Source organism: Beta vulgaris, chromosome 2 (assembly GCF_026745355.1).
Source record: "Beta vulgaris subsp. vulgaris cultivar EL10 chromosome 2, EL10.2, whole genome shotgun sequence".
In the NCBI taxonomy this organism is placed as follows: domain Eukaryota; kingdom Viridiplantae; phylum Streptophyta; class Magnoliopsida; order Caryophyllales; family Amaranthaceae; genus Beta; species Beta vulgaris.
This window is the reverse complement of record NC_079203.1, coordinates 42,407,283-42,425,545: the sequence shown is the minus strand read 5'-3', so window position 1 is coordinate 42,425,545 and position 18,263 is coordinate 42,407,283. Positions and strand designations below refer to the sequence as shown.

Below are 18,263 nucleotides of genomic sequence, written 5' to 3'. Positions count from 1 at the left end.
TTTTATGACCAGTTTAATATATTTAGTAATGACATTCTTCAATCCATTCAGTGACTAGTTTAATTCGTTCAGTAAAATTACCGAGTTATTTTTTTCGAAATTATCTGTTGTAGTTCGATAATCAAGAAAAAAAAAGGAATGAGAAGAGAAAGGATGACTAAGATAGTGTTGGATTAGAGCGAAATGAAATGGACTTGTTAGACAAAATTCAGTTTTTGGTTCGTCTAATGTTATGTTAAAATTAGACCGCCTATTCAAATAATTTGTATAATTCCAAATAAGTAATTTGAATAAATAATTTGAAGGGGATATACAATATTCTTTTTTTATTATAGACTTTCTCTTTTAGTTTGCATACTCTTGTGATCGTCTCGTATCGTTGTGTGGTAGAAAAAAATTACACTATGATGCCACTTGAAATTCTATTTCTAAATGATACACCAATCTATTCTTTTGTTATTATCGCAAAATCATTCTTCTAATTTGTCAGCCAAAAAATTTCTTAACTAAATTGTTTCAATTGACAGCTAAAAATTCAGGGTTATTACTTGGCATTTATGTTTGACAATCACCAATTAACCTATTTGATCTTCTTATTTACAAGTTTTTAAGAGAGAAATAAATGTTAAAATAGAAAAACAGATAGGAAAGCATGGAGCAAATAACAATTGAAATAATACTTACCTCGCTTATAATTTCAATTTATAAACTTAGCCTATTCAAACATTAGATAACAATTAACTTATAATTGTTAGGTATGGGTTGAGAAAAAAAAAAACTAAACCTATTGTTTCTCTCTAGCCACCCTTTCTTTTCCCTTTCTCTTCATTAGGTAATGGCTGCCATGGATAACTTCATCTATAGTAAGCCCATTTTCCTTCTTGTTTTCAGTTTCTAATTTGCCCTTTTATTTTGTAGAATAAGTTAGTCTCTCTTTATGAGAAATTATCGTGCATATGAGAAGTTTAATTTTCTCTGTTGTGAAGGTCTCCTTATCCCCTATGGGAGTTGTAAGTCTAGTATGTTTGTTTATAGATATGAAAAGTTGTTCTTATTGGTTGAAATTCAAGATTATCAACATGAAGGTATTGGAAGCTCAGATGCGGTCAACATGGTTAGATCAATAATGTTCTTCTCCAAACTTTGTCAAGATGATAGACGGTAATAGCTGCTTGAGACAACAAATACAAAGGACCTGCGCCACAATACTAGATCTGGTTCATTGTAATTTCATTGAAGATGAAATTGATTTAGTCTTGTTTTATTGTATATGTTGTTTTTCTTTAATAGTTATTGTAGATGTTGTTTGGCCCAATCTCATCTACAATTCTCTCCTCTATTTCTAGTTGTTGTTTTTTTTGTTGGTGAACAACCAAGGTATCCACCGTCGATAGCATTGACTAATCCCCTCGCCCCGGGTGCTCCGCTGAAGGATAAAGGGCTAACCAAGAATCTCTTTCCATTCCGAACCCCCGACCAATTGATTAAGGGACAAAATGAACAACCACTATGTCAAGACCACTTAGTTTTTATTCCTAGTTGTTATTAGCAAATATTATATATAATCCCGATCTCATCTACAATTTCTCTCCTCTATTCATAGTTATTATTAGTTTCGTGGTGTGCAACCAAATTTCTTCGTGGCTGATCTTCATTTGATATTTTCGACCAAGAAGAAACATGGATAGCACACTTAGAGCTAGTAAACAAATCGTGTTGGGTCAACTTCATGTTGAGTCCAATGGTAAACGGGTTGAACACCCTCGACTTTTACCAGACATGTTTATTAAATGGGTCACAACACTCAAACCTAAAACAACCCGTTTATTGACCCATTTATCAAGCATGCATATGTAAATAAACCAGAGAAAATGTACGTCATATGTTTCTTAACCAACATCTTATATATTAATATCCTACCTAAATAACCAAATTGAACAAGCAAAAAATAAATCTTATTTATTTATGAAACATATTTGAATTATTTCAAACCAACTAATTCGCTTACTTATACGGGTTTAAAAAAACTTGACCCAAACTCGCTAATTTTGTGTAGGGTCGATGGGTCGTGTCCATTTTTACCACCTCTAAGCCCCCTATTGGTGTTTTTTTGCTTCGTTTCTTTAGCTTATGCCTTGCTTATGTGTCTGTGCTATCGTTGAGTGTTGATCTATTTTATCTCTCGTCTCCGTCGTACGTTGCAACCTACAGTGGGTTGCTACTGATTTGATTTTTATTTCTATTTTCTTACTCTGTTGCTTAGGGTTCGTTTGTGAAAGAGCGAAAGTTTGAGGTTTGAAAGAAATGTGAATTTATGCAATGGTATCAAAATCTTATATAAGACTCAAGGTGAAATATGGTTGATCAATTATTGCCAAAAAAAATATTATCATTCAATCACACATAATAAGGTAGGAAATAAATCATGGTCTTAATAGCAGTATAATTATATTTCACTTATAATTATAATTATATTTCAAACACATGCAATTTATCTTTCGGATGCTCTTCTCTCATGCCAAAAACTTGTTTTATTGTGAGAAACTCATTATAAAAACAGTTGTCATTACAATGAATAAAAAATGGCTTATGATTTGAAAAATTAAAAAATAACTTGATCACGAATAAACAATGAATTATTGATCGAAAAAATAAAAAATAACTTGATCAACTAATACAAGACAATGAAGCCTTCTGTCTTCATAGAAAGCCTTTCAAAGTCCATAAATAATTTACAATAAATAATAAACTAATCATCTGATTCTAAACTGTAGAGTGACACATGTTGATGTCGAGCTGGATTTAAGTGTAGGGTGACGTTTTGTGAACATTAACCTGAGTTTGAGTTTAGGGTAACGTTTCGTCATCCTCAACTTGAGTTTTGATGGTTTCGTATGAGCGTATTTTAATAAGGACTAACAAAACCTTGAATTTCAATTGGATTGCTTGTTTGCTTCTTTCAAATAGTATCTTCAATAGAATTTTATGAGCTCTTGAGAAATGAGTTTCTAATCATTTAAATTGAAAGAGAGGATTTCTATATATAAGAGACAAAGACCCCTTCGTGGGCTAAGTATTTGTAAGCTTACACTCATTTTACGACTTGAAAGTCTTTTTACTTGGTCATTTTAACCATTTTACTTTGACTCGTGATATGAACTAGCCCAATATATTACAATCTACAATAAATTTAATTAATTTAAATATTTTATTTTAGAGTTTTAGTGCCTACCGATCCCATTTCAAAAGTTTTGGTAAAATTCAAACCTTTACATCTAGAAGTTACAAAGTGTATAACATATTATCTACACCAAATACTAAAAGGAAGGCTTTGATGGGATGAGGACTATTGAAAGAGTACAAACTGCATAATTGATTAATTGTTATTTTAGCCTTGCATCTCGCGTGCACCACGCCACCACCACAGTGCAAAAAAAAAAACGTGGTATTTTGGATTTCCATGGGGCTGAAGACAAATTGGTAAAAAGTAAACAAGTAATAATTTTGTCAATCCTTGCGAATATAGATGGGAGTCTGATTAGTGGTTATGATAAGAGAACATGGTTTGAGAATACTTGGCCTGTAGCTCCTCTCTTCATCTTCTTCTTTATATTCTTCTTTCCTCCGTTTTTAGTTTATGTGGCTGTTTACCCCACCACAGTTGCTCCGGCCATATTCTGCTTCCGTTACCGCACCACCACCACCCATATACTACTTCCCCTTCTCAATGTTGTTACCTGTTTCCATTAATTACAAAGATGTGATATTCAATGGCGTGAATTAAATGGAACAAAGAAAAGGAATAAAAAGGTTTTTAAAGCTTCAACCAGTTACAGACCAACTAGGACCACGTGTGTCAAATGGGTGATGAAGTTGGATCTGTTGTGGGATATTCCATATTGGGAACTAGGACCTATAACGGCAAGACACGGATAGTTGGAACCGTTCTTGTTAATTTTTCCAAAGAGAAGATGACTCGAAAACCGAACTTTCTCGAAGACTTGGTAGTTGGTATAATAGCCTACAACAACACAATGTCTACCTTCAAAACGAGTAAGATTGATTAGAATGTTATAGTTTCTCCACACATTAGTTAAAAGATGGAGTCTGTAACTAAGTGTTAGCTTGTGTACAACCGCCCATGCACCATCATCATCACCGACAACTATCAACGAACCTACAAACCTACAACCTAAAATATTACCAGCGCTTTGGAGGTACATACTCAACACGCTCATCCTCACAAATAGCCTGCATAAGAACAAAAAAAAGCTTTAGTTTCCCCCTTCAACATATTACATTGAGACGTAGGATAAGCACAAGGACTGGGAATGCACATTCCTTAGACAGAAACAGTTAAAACAGGATCCATAATGCATTATCATCCCTCAGTAACAGCAATATTCAGCGCAGTAAAATGTTATATATCCTTGAATTAGGAAGTACAGAACAAGCCAAATGAACAATAGGCAGGATGGGATCACAGGTTTTACTGCTATCTTCTTTCCCTCCCTTAAGCAACCTTTCATCTACTTACAGCTACCTTTAAGGGTCACCATCCAAAATCGTACATTAATAAAAGTCAACCACCATAATCATATTAGCTACCCTTTCACCCAAACAGCTCCAGCTTCAACCCCGCAACCATTGCTTCTCCCAGCTCTCCCTCTTCCAACCCTTCACCCCAAACCTCCCCCACTGTGTCCTCACTTTTGCTTCGAATCCAATGTACCCTCACTTCAAAAGGCAACCCACAATTACCTATACGATAGCACACTTGACATAATAAAACTAAATATATCCTGGATATACAAGTTGCAAGAAGAACCTAAATATTTGCTTTTTGCATCCAACAAAATTTGTTGTATTCTATTTTTGGCATTGTTTTCCAGCAGAAAAGCTTAATTTTGCAATTGGCGCGATGGCAACAAAAGGAGAAGGGAAAGCAGCAATAGCAATAGAGAGAGTGCAACAGACAAGGCCGAGTTCAAGAGCCCAGCAATGCCTTGACATATAAGGAGAGCGGTGCTAGCTAGGAGGGAAAATAGCCAAGTGGCGCAGTGGCTAGTGGCTGGGAGAGGGGTGGTAGCTGGGAGAGGGGAAGGGGGGAAACTGAAGGAAGAAAGAGAGCTGGGTTTCTTAAGAAAAATTCAGTTCCAAGTCCTATTAGGGGTTCATTAGTATACATATTAAGGTCCTCCACAACCTCACCACACCGTCCACAGTACATGGCTACAACACCATCAACATTCAACACCATCACCTGATAGGCTGATACGCTATCGGCGACACCAAACAATGCCCATGGTGACACCATCAATTACCACCAACCAGCCACCTCAGACCATCACCATAACCCATGCATGTTCCAAAATCGACCCAGCACTATAATTATAATTTTGGCCCCTGCCTAACCTATCCCAAAGCACAACCATCCTAACACGAACCCACCACCTAAACCTCTGCTAACCCACTTACGAATTCCACCCCCACCATTGCCTCCTGCACTACAACAACCCCTCTTAGAATGCCCTTTACTATTCACAATCACCACTCTTCCACCATCTAACCACCTCCCAAACTTCAGACCACCAGTACTCTGAGTGAGACTGTCATGTTCAATTCGCCCCATCCAACCAAGAGCTACAAACCAACATAACACTTGAGAGACCGCATATATACCAGAGAGAAAGAGGGAGTAGATCTAGACTCTTTAACTTACCGGAGGTTTAACATGACCATGGATTGTGGTCATTGGGTGGTATTTGACCTCCAAGACTCTAATTTTGGAGTCTTTGCGGGTTGAATCAGCCCACCAAAGGCCAATTTGATGATTCTAAGTGGAACTCAGGCTTTCCTCGACAATTTAAAACTTGCATTGGTTGAATTCCATGGCAGAGCCAAAATTATGGCAATCACAATGTCAGTGCTCTGTGGAGAAATGAGAGGGGGGGGGGGATAATGGTGGCAATATATATGTTGTGAGTGATGGCATAGATTCTGAATGCATGGGATGAATAGATATGGCTATGGAAGAGAGAAATTGGTGATGATCCAATCCCTTCATTTACGATTTGAGAACCACACACCTTTAGAGGACACATTTCTTGATGTGTTCACCCTTCATTGCGTTTCTTGATTAAAATTGATTTTCCTCGGTACAAAACAAAACAGCCCAAAAGAATGTAGATGGAAACTTTCGATGGGCTCTGAATGGATGGAAGAACACTCAAGTGTGGTATATTTCAATTAACTTAGTCACGGGTGGTTTTGGGCTTTTGGCAATAAAAACCCCAGGGTGGTTCTTTTGTCAAATTTCCTTACTAAAAATGCATATACCCAATCTATTTCCTAAGAACTAAATGAAGTTAAATTAGGTCACACATATTGATTTTATGCCTTGACACATACCACATATTAGGGCTTGTAAAAAGGCGTATACTCAGAGCTAGTAATGATAATCTTATCCCACTAGGAGAGCAATAGAGGTCTTGTGTCTCTATCGTGTAACATCTAGTGTCCCAAATACTTATTATCTTGCTACCTCACCGACTACACAAATTATTCAATGTAGTTGATTACAGATTGATGAGGTGGCAACCTTGGAAGAGAGTGAGATACAAGACAAGACACTATATGGGACATATGATCTCAAAGCAGTGTCACATATAGTGCTTAATCAAGTATACCTTATAACTTATCTTGCTACCTAACATTTAGAATATTTTAACATAATTAAGTTTATATTAGTGAGGTGGTTTACTTAAAAGAAAGGCAAGTGTGGAACACAAACTAAGACACGAAATGAAACATATAATCTTGACCTATGTTGCACAGATACGGGAACGGGTTCAAATTCCGGTACAGGGACGGAAAACGACAAGATTTTGAAATTTTAGGAATGGGTATGCGTACCCACAGAGGACACGTATCGTATCGAGCAAGAGTACGGGTACGAGTGCGTGACCTAAAAGAAGTACTCATGCTACATAGATCTTGACCCCTTCCAAAGAGGTTGTATCCAAAACATAACCTACATTTCTTACATAAAAATATGATTGTCACAATAAGAGAAGATGATAACAAGTAAAGAGAACAAGAAAAAGAATAATATGGCTTAAAACAAACCTCGTCTAAAAGCATACCAAAAGAAGTTATTATTCGGTGAGTACATTGTTAAAAGTTGTACTTCCTCCGTTTCGGATTATGTAACTACATTATTCAAATACTTACTTTGACCATATTGTTGTACTATAATTTTTTTTAACAAAGAAGGCATTACTACCTTTGTTCTTTTTTGTTCTATCTATTTACTGTAGCATCAAAAGCAAAAGTGGGCAGGAGAGAAAGTGTGGCATCTGGGATTTGTGTAAGAAAAAATGAAAAGTGAGAGTGTTCCATATGAGGTTTGAGTAGGAGAAATAAGGAGAAAGTGTTGCATGTGGGGTAAAGTAGGAAAAAAAAAAGGTTTCCCACATTAGGAATAAAGTAAAAGTGGGTAGAAAGAGAATAGCACGAGTAAACCTTATTAAATTAGTACTTCATAATTTTACTATAAAATAACTAAAGATATTATGGTCAAAGTTGTACTATCGCAAGTGAAAACTAAGTATTGCAGGTACTTTAAAAGTGAGGTTCTATTTTATAAAGAGATGACATTACTTGTCATAAAAGATGGTAAAAGAGCATCTAGAAAATTAATTACCGAGAAACATTAATAACCATGAATAAAATATGCCCAGCTCTTGCCCCCCCCCCCCTTTCACCACCCCCACTTAATTAGGGGATAGGAATTTTAATTATCCAACAACTAGTGTGGAAGGTAAAAAAATTCTGATAGTCTCAAATATCAGACGAAAGGGAAGTCAAGTAAGGTCGTCCCCTTCACCATTATCTCTTTTCAGAGTCCCAAGAATATCACCTCCTGCTGTTTTAAACACCACCAGATATGGAGGGATTGGCCATACTTTGTTGCATCTTTTTCTCCTTCATCCTATGTCTCTTTATTTCCTTTTTCCTCCATTCTTCCGTCCCTTAAAATCTCCATGGTGATATCTCTAATAAGTTGAATACTTGGACAGTAGAATTAAGGAAGAAAATGATGATATTTGATTGATGGAAATGCAAATTACATAAAATAAAAAGGATAAATTGCCAAGTTTTGTAATAAAAACCGAATACTTGGACAGTTGAATTAAGGAAGAAGATGGTGATTTGCTTGATGGAAATGCAAATTACAGAAAATAAAAAGATAAATTGCCAAGTTTTCGAATGACTTGGTCACACTCCCAAAACTAACCTCTAAAATAAACTCCAATATTTTCTTCATGACTTCTTCCCTCCCTAATCTCCTCTATTTATAGTTTACTTGCTTTATTTCCCAAGCTAACATATTAACTAGATTATATTACTAAAATATTCTTGTTCCCCTAGGCTAGTCTATTACAATACCGGCCATCCAAACATCCATCTTGTCCTCAAGCTGGTTTGTAATCATCTACATCTTCTCGGCATCGGCAATGTGTTATGGACTGATCCCAGGGAAAGGATCCCACATCGACCATATGGGAGGTTGGTGTGTGGTTTATATAGGACAATGGGATCTCCTCCTCTTGACCTAGCTTTTGGGATGTGCATTCCTATTGTCCTATAACAAACCTATAACAAATGGTATCAGAGCAAAACCTCGGAGTGGAGGCCTGGAACCAACCATCCGTGACCAATGAGGACGTTGGTCCTTATGGGGGGACGAATGTTATGGACTGATCCCAGAAAAGGATCCCACATCGACCGTATGGGAGGTTGGTATGTGGTTTATATAGGACAATGGCCTCTCCTCCTCTTGAGCTAGCTTTTGAGAAGTGCATTTCTATTGTCCTATAACATAATGATGGGCATTGTCTAACTCTTCTTCACTCTCAAAACTTGTGTTATGCACTTCATGTTGAAGCTGCTCGTTGATTATGCCTTGTAGTTGTGATGAATTTTCGAGTAATGAGACAAAAGTGTTGTTGTGAAGAGTCTGGGATGGTTTTGTACATGAAATGGGCGGGAACAATAATGGGTTGATTATGAAAGTTGGGATTAAAAAGTGATGGGTTGGAAAGGTAGGATAGATTTGGTTGGAAAAGTTGGAAGGGACTTTTGAAAGATGGACTGGATTTAGTCATGGGTTGGTTGAGGTGATTGAGTTTAATAGTGGGCTGAATGGGTTGGGTCGTAAGATGGATGGGGTAGTAGGTTTTAGAAGATTGGGGAATCAAATGGGGTATAAAGTTACAAAAGTCAAACATGGGCCTTCTCTTATCACAACAATGGAGGAAACCACATAGAAAAATGATGCCCATTTCAGTTGAGCCTATTTTGGGCTTTAAGTCCAAGATGTTAAGATAAAAGTGAGTAGGCCCAAATTCTTGCTTTGTGAGTCCATCCTCATTTATTAAGTCAGCATTGGAGGTGAGACACAATTTGAATATTCTTCTGTCATATGTTTTCCCACAAGCACGTGTAGGTGTATTTGCTATACCAAACTTTTGTGTAATTCCAAAACTGCCCTTAATGATATTTTTTGTAGTTGGTGACTCATCAAATCTTCGCAACACACTTATCTTTCACTCTCTCTTTTTTTGGGTTTAGAACCTTCTTGACAGTTCCATGGAAGAGCCACCTTCGTCTTCCACCACCATGCCTTGCTGCGGCGAAGAAACCAGGACCACCACTAGATCCGCTATTTCCAGAACCACCTCGATCAAATTCTCCTTTCTTCGGTTCACATTTGAGGTTGTAACATCCACTCGCTCCTCCACCAACAAATCCGACTCAGACCACCGCCGATAAAACCTCCAGAAAAGTCACCTTGTCTCTCACCCACCTCCGACGGTAAAGAGATTATCACACCCTTAGACCCGTCCCCATTGCAAGGACATCTACAAACATGGGCCATCACCGGACCCACTGCCGTTTGCACCCCCCATCTCGAACATTTCTTGAGGTGAACTGTTGCACAACCGCATTCCCTCTCGGTTTCTTACCTTCAAAAACATGGAGACCACCACCCTTTGGAATTCTGGGGCCACCACCAAAATCACCACGCGAGCCACCATCTCCACAATGATTTGGAATGACAATCACCCCTTCATCTAATCCCACCATTTCCCTTGACGAGTAACAAAGGTTGGGTAACTACCACCACCATTTTTCTCTAGATCTTGGTTTTCTTCTGGTTGTACCAAGCATCCACTACCCATGCTGTTGAATCTTGTTGGAGTTTGTTGTGTCTGCCCCGAAACCACCTACGAAAAACCAATGTGGCGCATAACCTGGTCCTTCAGCTCCTGCCAATCATAGAATCGCAGTCGCCGATTTTCCGATTCGAACCATCCCAATGCGTCTTTGTGAAGACCTATGACGGCAGCTTTTAACTTAGCTTCCTCACTTAATTGGAAATGGAAGAAATCCTCCAAATCCTCAATCCAGTTATCATAATTTCTTCCATCAAACTCCGAAAGTCGTAAATCTTGCCGGATTCTCTGCTCCTCCTCGGGGTCCAAAATACCTCGATCTCGTTTGCTTGTGATGTGAGCAAACTCTTCTTTGATCCATATGTGCACTTGTTGTGCAACACTTTTTCTGACAAACTACATTGCATAATCTTTTTTTTTTTCAATCTCGAAAATCAACAGCTCCCCAATACCCCAGAATAGTACTGCTATGATACCATTTGTAATAAAATGAATACTTGGACAGTAGAATTAAGGAAGAAGAGGATGATATTTGCTTGATGGAAATGCAAATTACAGAAAATAAAAGGATAAATTGCCAAGTTTTCGAGTTACTTGGTCACACTCCCAAACTAACCTCTAAATAAACTTCTCCAATATTTTCTTGATGATTTCTTCCCTCTCTAATATCCTCTATTTATAGTATACTTGCTTTATTTCCCAAGCTAACATATTAACTAGAGTATATTACTAAAATACCCTTGCTCCCCTAGGCTAGTCTATTACAATATCTTATCATGAAGCTCACTCTCCTTTAATCTCCAATGAACCCGAAAGTTTAAGTTAATGGAAAAGGGGAGCTAGAGAAATTAGTCCATTATTTCCAAAGGTTTTATAACCAGATAATTAACGAATTATAGTTTTCAAGTCCTTCATGATAAATAAATAAAAGTTTAGGTCCGTAACAACAATCTTTAACAAAGTTAAAGTCCTTGAAATGATCTTAAGTGCTAAAGTGTATCACATTAGAACCACCACGGAAAGCTAAAGGTCACACAAGAGGGAACTAATTCATAAGTACTAGACGATAGATGAAATAGATTTTCTTCTGAAAGGATACAAACAGTGATAACTGGTCTTCACCGTTTGTAAACAAGGAATAAGAAAACGTCGAGTTCTCAAAAGTGAGAACCATAAGAGATCAAAATATAAATACTCAACCTAAAAGAATGTAAAAGTGGATTAAGAAAATAGGAGCATTCTAATTTCCATTTTCTAACATTTAAAACATTTTCAAATCATATGCATTAATTAATATATTGCACATTCGCTATTCATTCCCTTTTAAGAGTCGAACGTGCACATTGCATAATCTTCAGAAAATTAAAAAAGCTGCATACTCATTGAAAAGCACTTCAAACACGGAAAATTTGACTAAAATCATATGCATTCAAGAGAAAAAGCCAACAGTAAACCGGTATCCCAAGAAGCTAAGGTGGTTATTATAAAAGGGCATGATTACAAGATGCAACCATCAAAATGCACCTGGAATTGCTCTGGAAGTGTCTCCGACACAGCAAGAGTGTAGCAGCAGGGAACAAATCTGCCTGCAAAAGTAGAATAACAAGTTGTCATATCTTAATCCACACCTTTAGCCATTCGGATACTATCTGGAATAACAGAACAAAATGATGTATACACATCCAAACAAAGACGCATCAATTTAACAATGTCAAAGATGACAGCATGAAGTGCTTATCCGGAGTTGTAATTAAATTCTTTTTAAGTAGCTAGCAAGACATTCATGAGAAACTATGAAAAGCTTAAGAAGACTAAAAAAAAAAGTAACTCAGATTCAGGCATGTCACATTATACCCATAATAATAGGCATTGCGATTAGTATCCATGATAGAAGGGATTGATGCCCACAGTAGATCATATGCTAGGTCACCATACATTAAAGTTTGAAACAACTCCAAGTTACATGGAACATGAAAAACCATAGAACAAGCATAATCCAACACATAACTGCCATCAACGACACTGGAAAGAACAAAATTACAGACATTACGTGTTAAAATATATGGCCGTGGCAGGTCACCTCAGGCCCCTATCATTATAACCTTAGTAATAATCCGTAACGAAAGAGAATACTTCCCCATAATAGATCATATGATACGTCAACATGCGAAAAAGGACAAATAAATGTAGATTGATATCAGTGAAACTAAAGAGCAAACTAATCCAACATAAAGCTGCATAAAGTGAACAGGAAACACAAGCACCAACAGTTTTTGGAGATTAAAAGACGTGGCTAAACACATTGTTTTGATATTTTAACTACTTATACCCAAATCAGCTGGATGTATTACTATATTAATATAGTGTATCAATAGTCATCACAAAAGCAATTTTTGATATGTATAGCACATTCAGATGATATGGAGCAAAGTTAGCGCAAAAAAAAAAAGTCTCTTTTCACCGGAAAAAAAATGGGGGCGGATGCCTGTATGATTATTTGTCGGATGACTTGGATCCAAGCAACAGATTGTAAAACCAATGATATTTTCTCAGCTTAGCCTTGCAAGAAACTAGAATGAACAGCTTTACCCACTCTGGGAGGCCTTGCAACTCCCTCAAAGGATTGATGAGTCTCAGTTCTTCTATTTAAAAATGTAGCTATTTCTATGGCACATAGTGTGGAACACATAATGCAAATCATATTTTGTCCTAACATATTGTCATCTTGTGTGGACCACATATTCAGATACACCAACAAGAAGAAAGAAAGCAAAACTGACCACTATGTGAATACTTCCTCCCCCCCCCCTATGGATCCTTGCATAGTTGTTCATTAAGAACCTTAAGACTTTGAAGGAGAAGGTAATACGGCAAGTATGAAGCCCGGCACACAATCCCTTTGTCCCTTAAAATATGCTCCATGAGGATTTGGCACAATAGTTAGTATTTGGTTGAGTAGAGCTGGTGAAAAAGTGAAATGGTGGGACCACAAGATTATCTGAGACTGAGAGTGAAGTAATTGGACTTACGACCCAAAAAAGAAATGAAGCATTATTTTGGGGACATCCCAAAAAGAAAATGATGCATTCTATACGGGGCGAAGAGGGCACAACAAGCAGCTTATTAATCAGTTCTGGAGTTAGCTTTGTAAAAAGTTAATGAGCCTATTTTACATAAAAACAAGACTGCTAGAGCCTAGAAGGACCTCTGCAAGATGAGTACCATCTTAGCCTAGACCATAAGTTATACAACTATAGGCTCCACTTAGTAGTGCATAACCCAAAGTAATAAACATAATGCACGACTGAATTTTCATCAAACTACCAGATCTCACCAGTCGCCAGTGTACAAAAATAGGACGGAAACAAAAGGCAATCATGTTCTCCGGCTAAAAAAATAAAATAAAGAAGAGCAAGAAACTATAAGAAGAGAAGAAATCCTAATGAAAGTAGTGTTTTCCAACAATATCATGACTTCAAAATCTAGTAAAGAGGCTGTCTTAAGAAGGTCCTGCTCACCTTTAATATATCAAAGTCAATCTTTCTAGTCATCTATTCCATCTTTTTACCAGACTATACCAAAACTTCCCATACTGAATGGATAAAACCTATTGACTTATAAGGCTGCATGCATAAATACTTCTTTTCAGCCAAGAGCCACGCCGACAAGCCAATAATTACATTGAGTCTCCACTAGATAGTAATACCACCTCCCTCAACATCCTCTTGAGTCTGTGGGATCATCTAACTAATGGGCAGATTTCTCCAAGCTCAAACTGTCAAACATTCCATTTTGCACACCTTTTAGAAGTGAACTTGCAGACGACCCATTACATTTTTGCAAAATCATATGAACAGAACTTCTCCACAGTAGGCTGTCAGTGTAAGAGCAGAAATTATAGTTCATCGAGAATATAAATCAATTTTAAAACTAGGCTTTGCGCCTCAGCCCTCAAGCATGTATATTCTATATTATTGTTTGCAAAAAGACTGCCTAACACTTACGGGCCCCGCCTCAATAAAAAAAGGCATCAACATCCCTCTTAGCCTCTTAGGTAAAAATTGCTCGTTATTCCTCTAAACTATAAAATTACCATGAGTTGCACGAATCACAAGAATTTTCTCCCATATCAGAAAAGATGTTATTGGAAAATATTTCTAGACCCTCAAATTGCATTGTTCAAGGCTCCCGTAACACATACTTCTAGCCATGTTTCATGCACCGTCACATGATGGGTTTCATCTACTATCTCATAGTTACCTCACGTAACACCGAATGCACCACATCCTCACGACTCCACATGACAGTTCTCATACCTCAAGCGTATACCACTGGTCATTCCTAAACCCTAAATGTTCTTCATGATCCATGAAATACCGGCAGAGTCCACTGTTGGTCACAATGATTACAACAGCTACAAACTCTTTTGTCTCCTAGCCACTGCCTCCTCGTCAATTATTTCTCTCCAACCTAGATATTTGAACCAACACCACTCTAATATCAATAAGCAAACAGAGAGACACACCTTTGGAAATTTATTAGATAACAATCACGAAAACCCTCGCCACTATTCACGGACTGGTCAACTACCTTTCTGAGTAGTGAGTACCGCCCTGTATTCTTAGGGACAGTCACAATTCCACAAAAATCCAACCCCCATAATCTACCACTCGAGTTGAACTTAATCTTACTCTTACCTAACCTCACACAAGCGTGCACCTAGTTTTTCACATACATATTCCTCATACCTAACAAAGTCTCCGCTTCTCAGTTGTAGGGAAAAAAAACAAATGAAATTCCTACGATATACACTAAAGGGTGTAGGCCCAACTTAAAAAAGCACAGAACGACAAAGCGGAAAGGAGAACAAAGGAAGAGAGAAAAGAAATGAAGTAGATGACATGTGAAGAACCACCACCCTATACATACTTTTTAAAAGCCGCGAGATCTAGAAATACATTTGTCGAAAGTAATGTAGCAATAGTCTTCCAAGATTTCACAATGTAGGAGCACAAGTAATAAACCACAACTTATTGGAGGGCACAAAGTAACCACTCATTTCAGAGCCACCTAGTTAAGCTTAAGCCTCTATATTAGGAAGACGAGCTATATAATTGAGTAGATCTTAAAGCACCATTATTTGTCCCAAGTGGCATACCCTGAGCTATATCCACTTTCAAGTAAAGAGAGATAGCTAGCTAGACTCATAAAAATGCAAATTATGATTAGCTAGACAAACATCTGTAGGTGGACCATACAAAAACTATAGCTAGAATTCAGTTTTCCTCTAAGAAAACCACTTTTCACTGAAAATGCAATCCATCTAACTAAACACAACCTTAAGTGAAATTACTAATTCAAGCCTAAGCCAGGCCCAATGAATATCAAGATATAGCCTTCAAAAACACAAAACAACAAACATGCCCCCTCATATGTATGCACCTTCACCATTTAAGATGGTTTACTTGACCCAACCCTTAATTTTTCCATATAAGAAGTTGAAATCCTCTACATATCTTAGTATTAGTTTAGACTTCCTCCATTTCTAAATACATACAACATGTTGACTTTCACACATGCCAATGCACTAAGTCAAGCGTTAATATCTCCACTTATCAATTAGTAAAGCTTACAAAAATCTGATATTTTGAAAATATAATTTGAGACTAACCCAACAATATATTATAATGATAGTATTTGTATTAAAATATTAGCTTACTGAAAATGAAATGCAGTCAAAGATAGTATTTGAATAGTGCAAAATTTCCAATGTAAAATGTATTTAGAAACGAAAGTAGTACTACCTCTGTTTCAAATTAATCTATACACTTCACTTTGGGAAAGAATCAAGAAGAAAGTGCAAAAGTATGAGAGATAAACTAAAAAGGTGGAGAGAGAAACTGGTGGGTTAAAATATTAAAAAGTGGGTTACATGGGTGGAAAAACACGAGAAAGTAGATGTGACATGTTACCAAAAATAGAAAAAGCAACAATGTGTAGATTAAAAAGAAACAGACCAAAAAGAAAAGGGTGTAGATTAAAATGAAATGGAGGTAGTATAATTTAAGAAGTTTTTGGCATCAAACAGTTCTCTCGAAACATATTTTACTTAAGACCTTACCCCATTAGAAAATTTGCTAAGGAAACCTATCAATAAGTAAGATATAGGCATTGAAATATAGAGGGTGACTAATGTTTTAAAATGAACTCGCCACTTCACTAGTTCAGATAGCAATGGTAAGAAACAAAATTACATCACGTAGACTCTAGTTGCATTGTCAATTGCATACTTAGGCCCCGTTCTCTTGAACTGAGAGCAACTCAACCGAACTGAAATTAACTTGAAAGTAACTGAACTGAGAGAAACCGAATTGCTGAGAGAAACCGAACTGCTGAGAGAAACAGAACCGAACTGAAATTAACTAAATGAATTGAAAATAAGTCCAAAAGAACAGGCCCTTAATGGATGAGCATCCAGTGATTCATTCTTCAACTTGGATTATAAAGCGCAAGGGGCAAATATTTCAGCATATTATCCTCTAGACCTCTACTAAATTAGATTTTGTTAAAACCAATTCAAAAATATGAAAATACATCATCTTTATGCTAAGGACTTGTACATATGAAAACCATAAGGAAAATTCAGAAGAAAATAATTAGTTTTGACACCAAGAAGACAAGAAAGCAACCAAAAACATACCAATTCGTAGCCAGCGATCAGCCCAGCTTCTAAACTGCAAGCAATCATGTATCAAACACAACATTATAGAAGAAACAGAGAGAATACTTCTATGCAATATCAAACCCTAAAATTAACAATTCACAATACCAAAGAATCTATAATACCTGATCGTAGGGTTTTAAGTTTTGACAAGCCTGCAGTGAAGGCAAGCTCTTTGTTCATGCCCAAAGCTCGTTGGTATTTGTGCCACGCTTCCCATTCTCTCTCCCTCTCCCCGCGACGGAAACACTTGCCAAATGCCAATGGAACCCATTCCGCTCTTCACACTCGGTTTGCAGCTTGAGTGACGTTTTGCTAATACCCGTGCAAATAACCAAGATGCATAGATATAAATTGAGGACGAAGTAAAGGGGAAAGGGCTATGTTCTTTCTCACCGAATAAGTCTGAATTGAACTGAAATAAATTTGTCTAAACTGAAATGAAAGAATTGTCTGAACTGAACTTAATTAAAGTGAATTTGTTTTAACTAATCCGAACTGGACTATATTGAATATTATTAATAATTAAAAATGATAATAATTAATAATATTAATGATTATAATAATATTAATACTAAAACTATTTTTTTGAGAGGATATTAATACTAATACTAATAATATTCTTATTAACTAAGCAATGATGATGATAATAATAATAATAATAATAATAATAATATTAATAATAATAATAATAAGTTATAGTCTGAACTGAACTGAAATTAATTTTTCTGAACTGAACTGAAATGAAAAGAATTTTCATTTATTCAGTCCAAAAGAACAAAGCCTAACTCCTTTATTTAAAGTTACATAACATACTAGAGTAACATCTGAGTCTCTTCCTTAGGGCGATTCTAGGGTTCGAGTGATAATGTGGGGAATTCGACAGAGAGTCTCGTTTCTCGAGCCTCGAATCCCTCTTGGGATTGTTATCAGCCCTATGGCTGACGAGATTACCCTAACGGTCCGTTTGGTAGTTGGTTATAAATGGTGGTAATAAGAAAGAATTTGGGTGTAAATTTGTGAACAATATCATTGTCCATTCCCATGGTAATGCTAATTTATATCCTAAAATGTCAACTTTCATTCTTGAATTTTCATTCTCATCCAATACCACCTTGTAGGTGGTAATGAGTGGTAATGAAAATTGCTTCCCCTTGGAGACAAAAACACAAGTTTAGGGGTGAGATTGCTTTCCATGGAGAAAAAATGCCTCCCCATGAAGATTTTAAGGGTGCTTCCCTAATAAAATTACACTTACAATTCATTCCCGTTACCGCAATTTATTAACGACTACCAAACGA

General features: G+C 36.7%; 1 protein-coding gene across 3 annotated transcripts; it reads right to left on the bottom strand.

Annotated features, from left to right (window-relative positions):
• Positions 1-3,180: 3,180 nt before the first annotated feature.
• Positions 3,181-17,309, bottom strand: LOC104886628 (uncharacterized). Of its 3 annotated transcripts, none has more exons than XR_007271417.2 (4): positions 17,088-17,309; positions 16,942-16,975; positions 11,766-11,827; positions 3,181-3,737 (listed from the first exon to the last, which is right to left on the bottom strand). XR_007271417.2 is itself a non-coding variant. In XM_048639119.2 (3 exons), exons 1-3 carry the CDS (start codon positions 5,740-5,742, stop codon positions 3,712-3,714), a joined length of 459 nt encoding a protein of 152 aa, XP_048495076.1. In that variant the 5' UTR covers positions 5,743-5,923; the 3' UTR covers positions 3,181-3,711. The 3 variants fall into 3 exon arrangements, 1 of the variants encoding a protein (XP_048495076.1); XR_007271416.2 differs by having other exon boundaries at positions 3,181-4,251; positions 17,088-17,304; XM_048639119.2 differs by lacking the exons at positions 11,766-11,827; positions 16,942-16,975; positions 17,088-17,309 and adding exons at positions 3,839-4,251; positions 5,723-5,923.
• Positions 17,310-18,263: the final 954 nt, after the last annotated feature.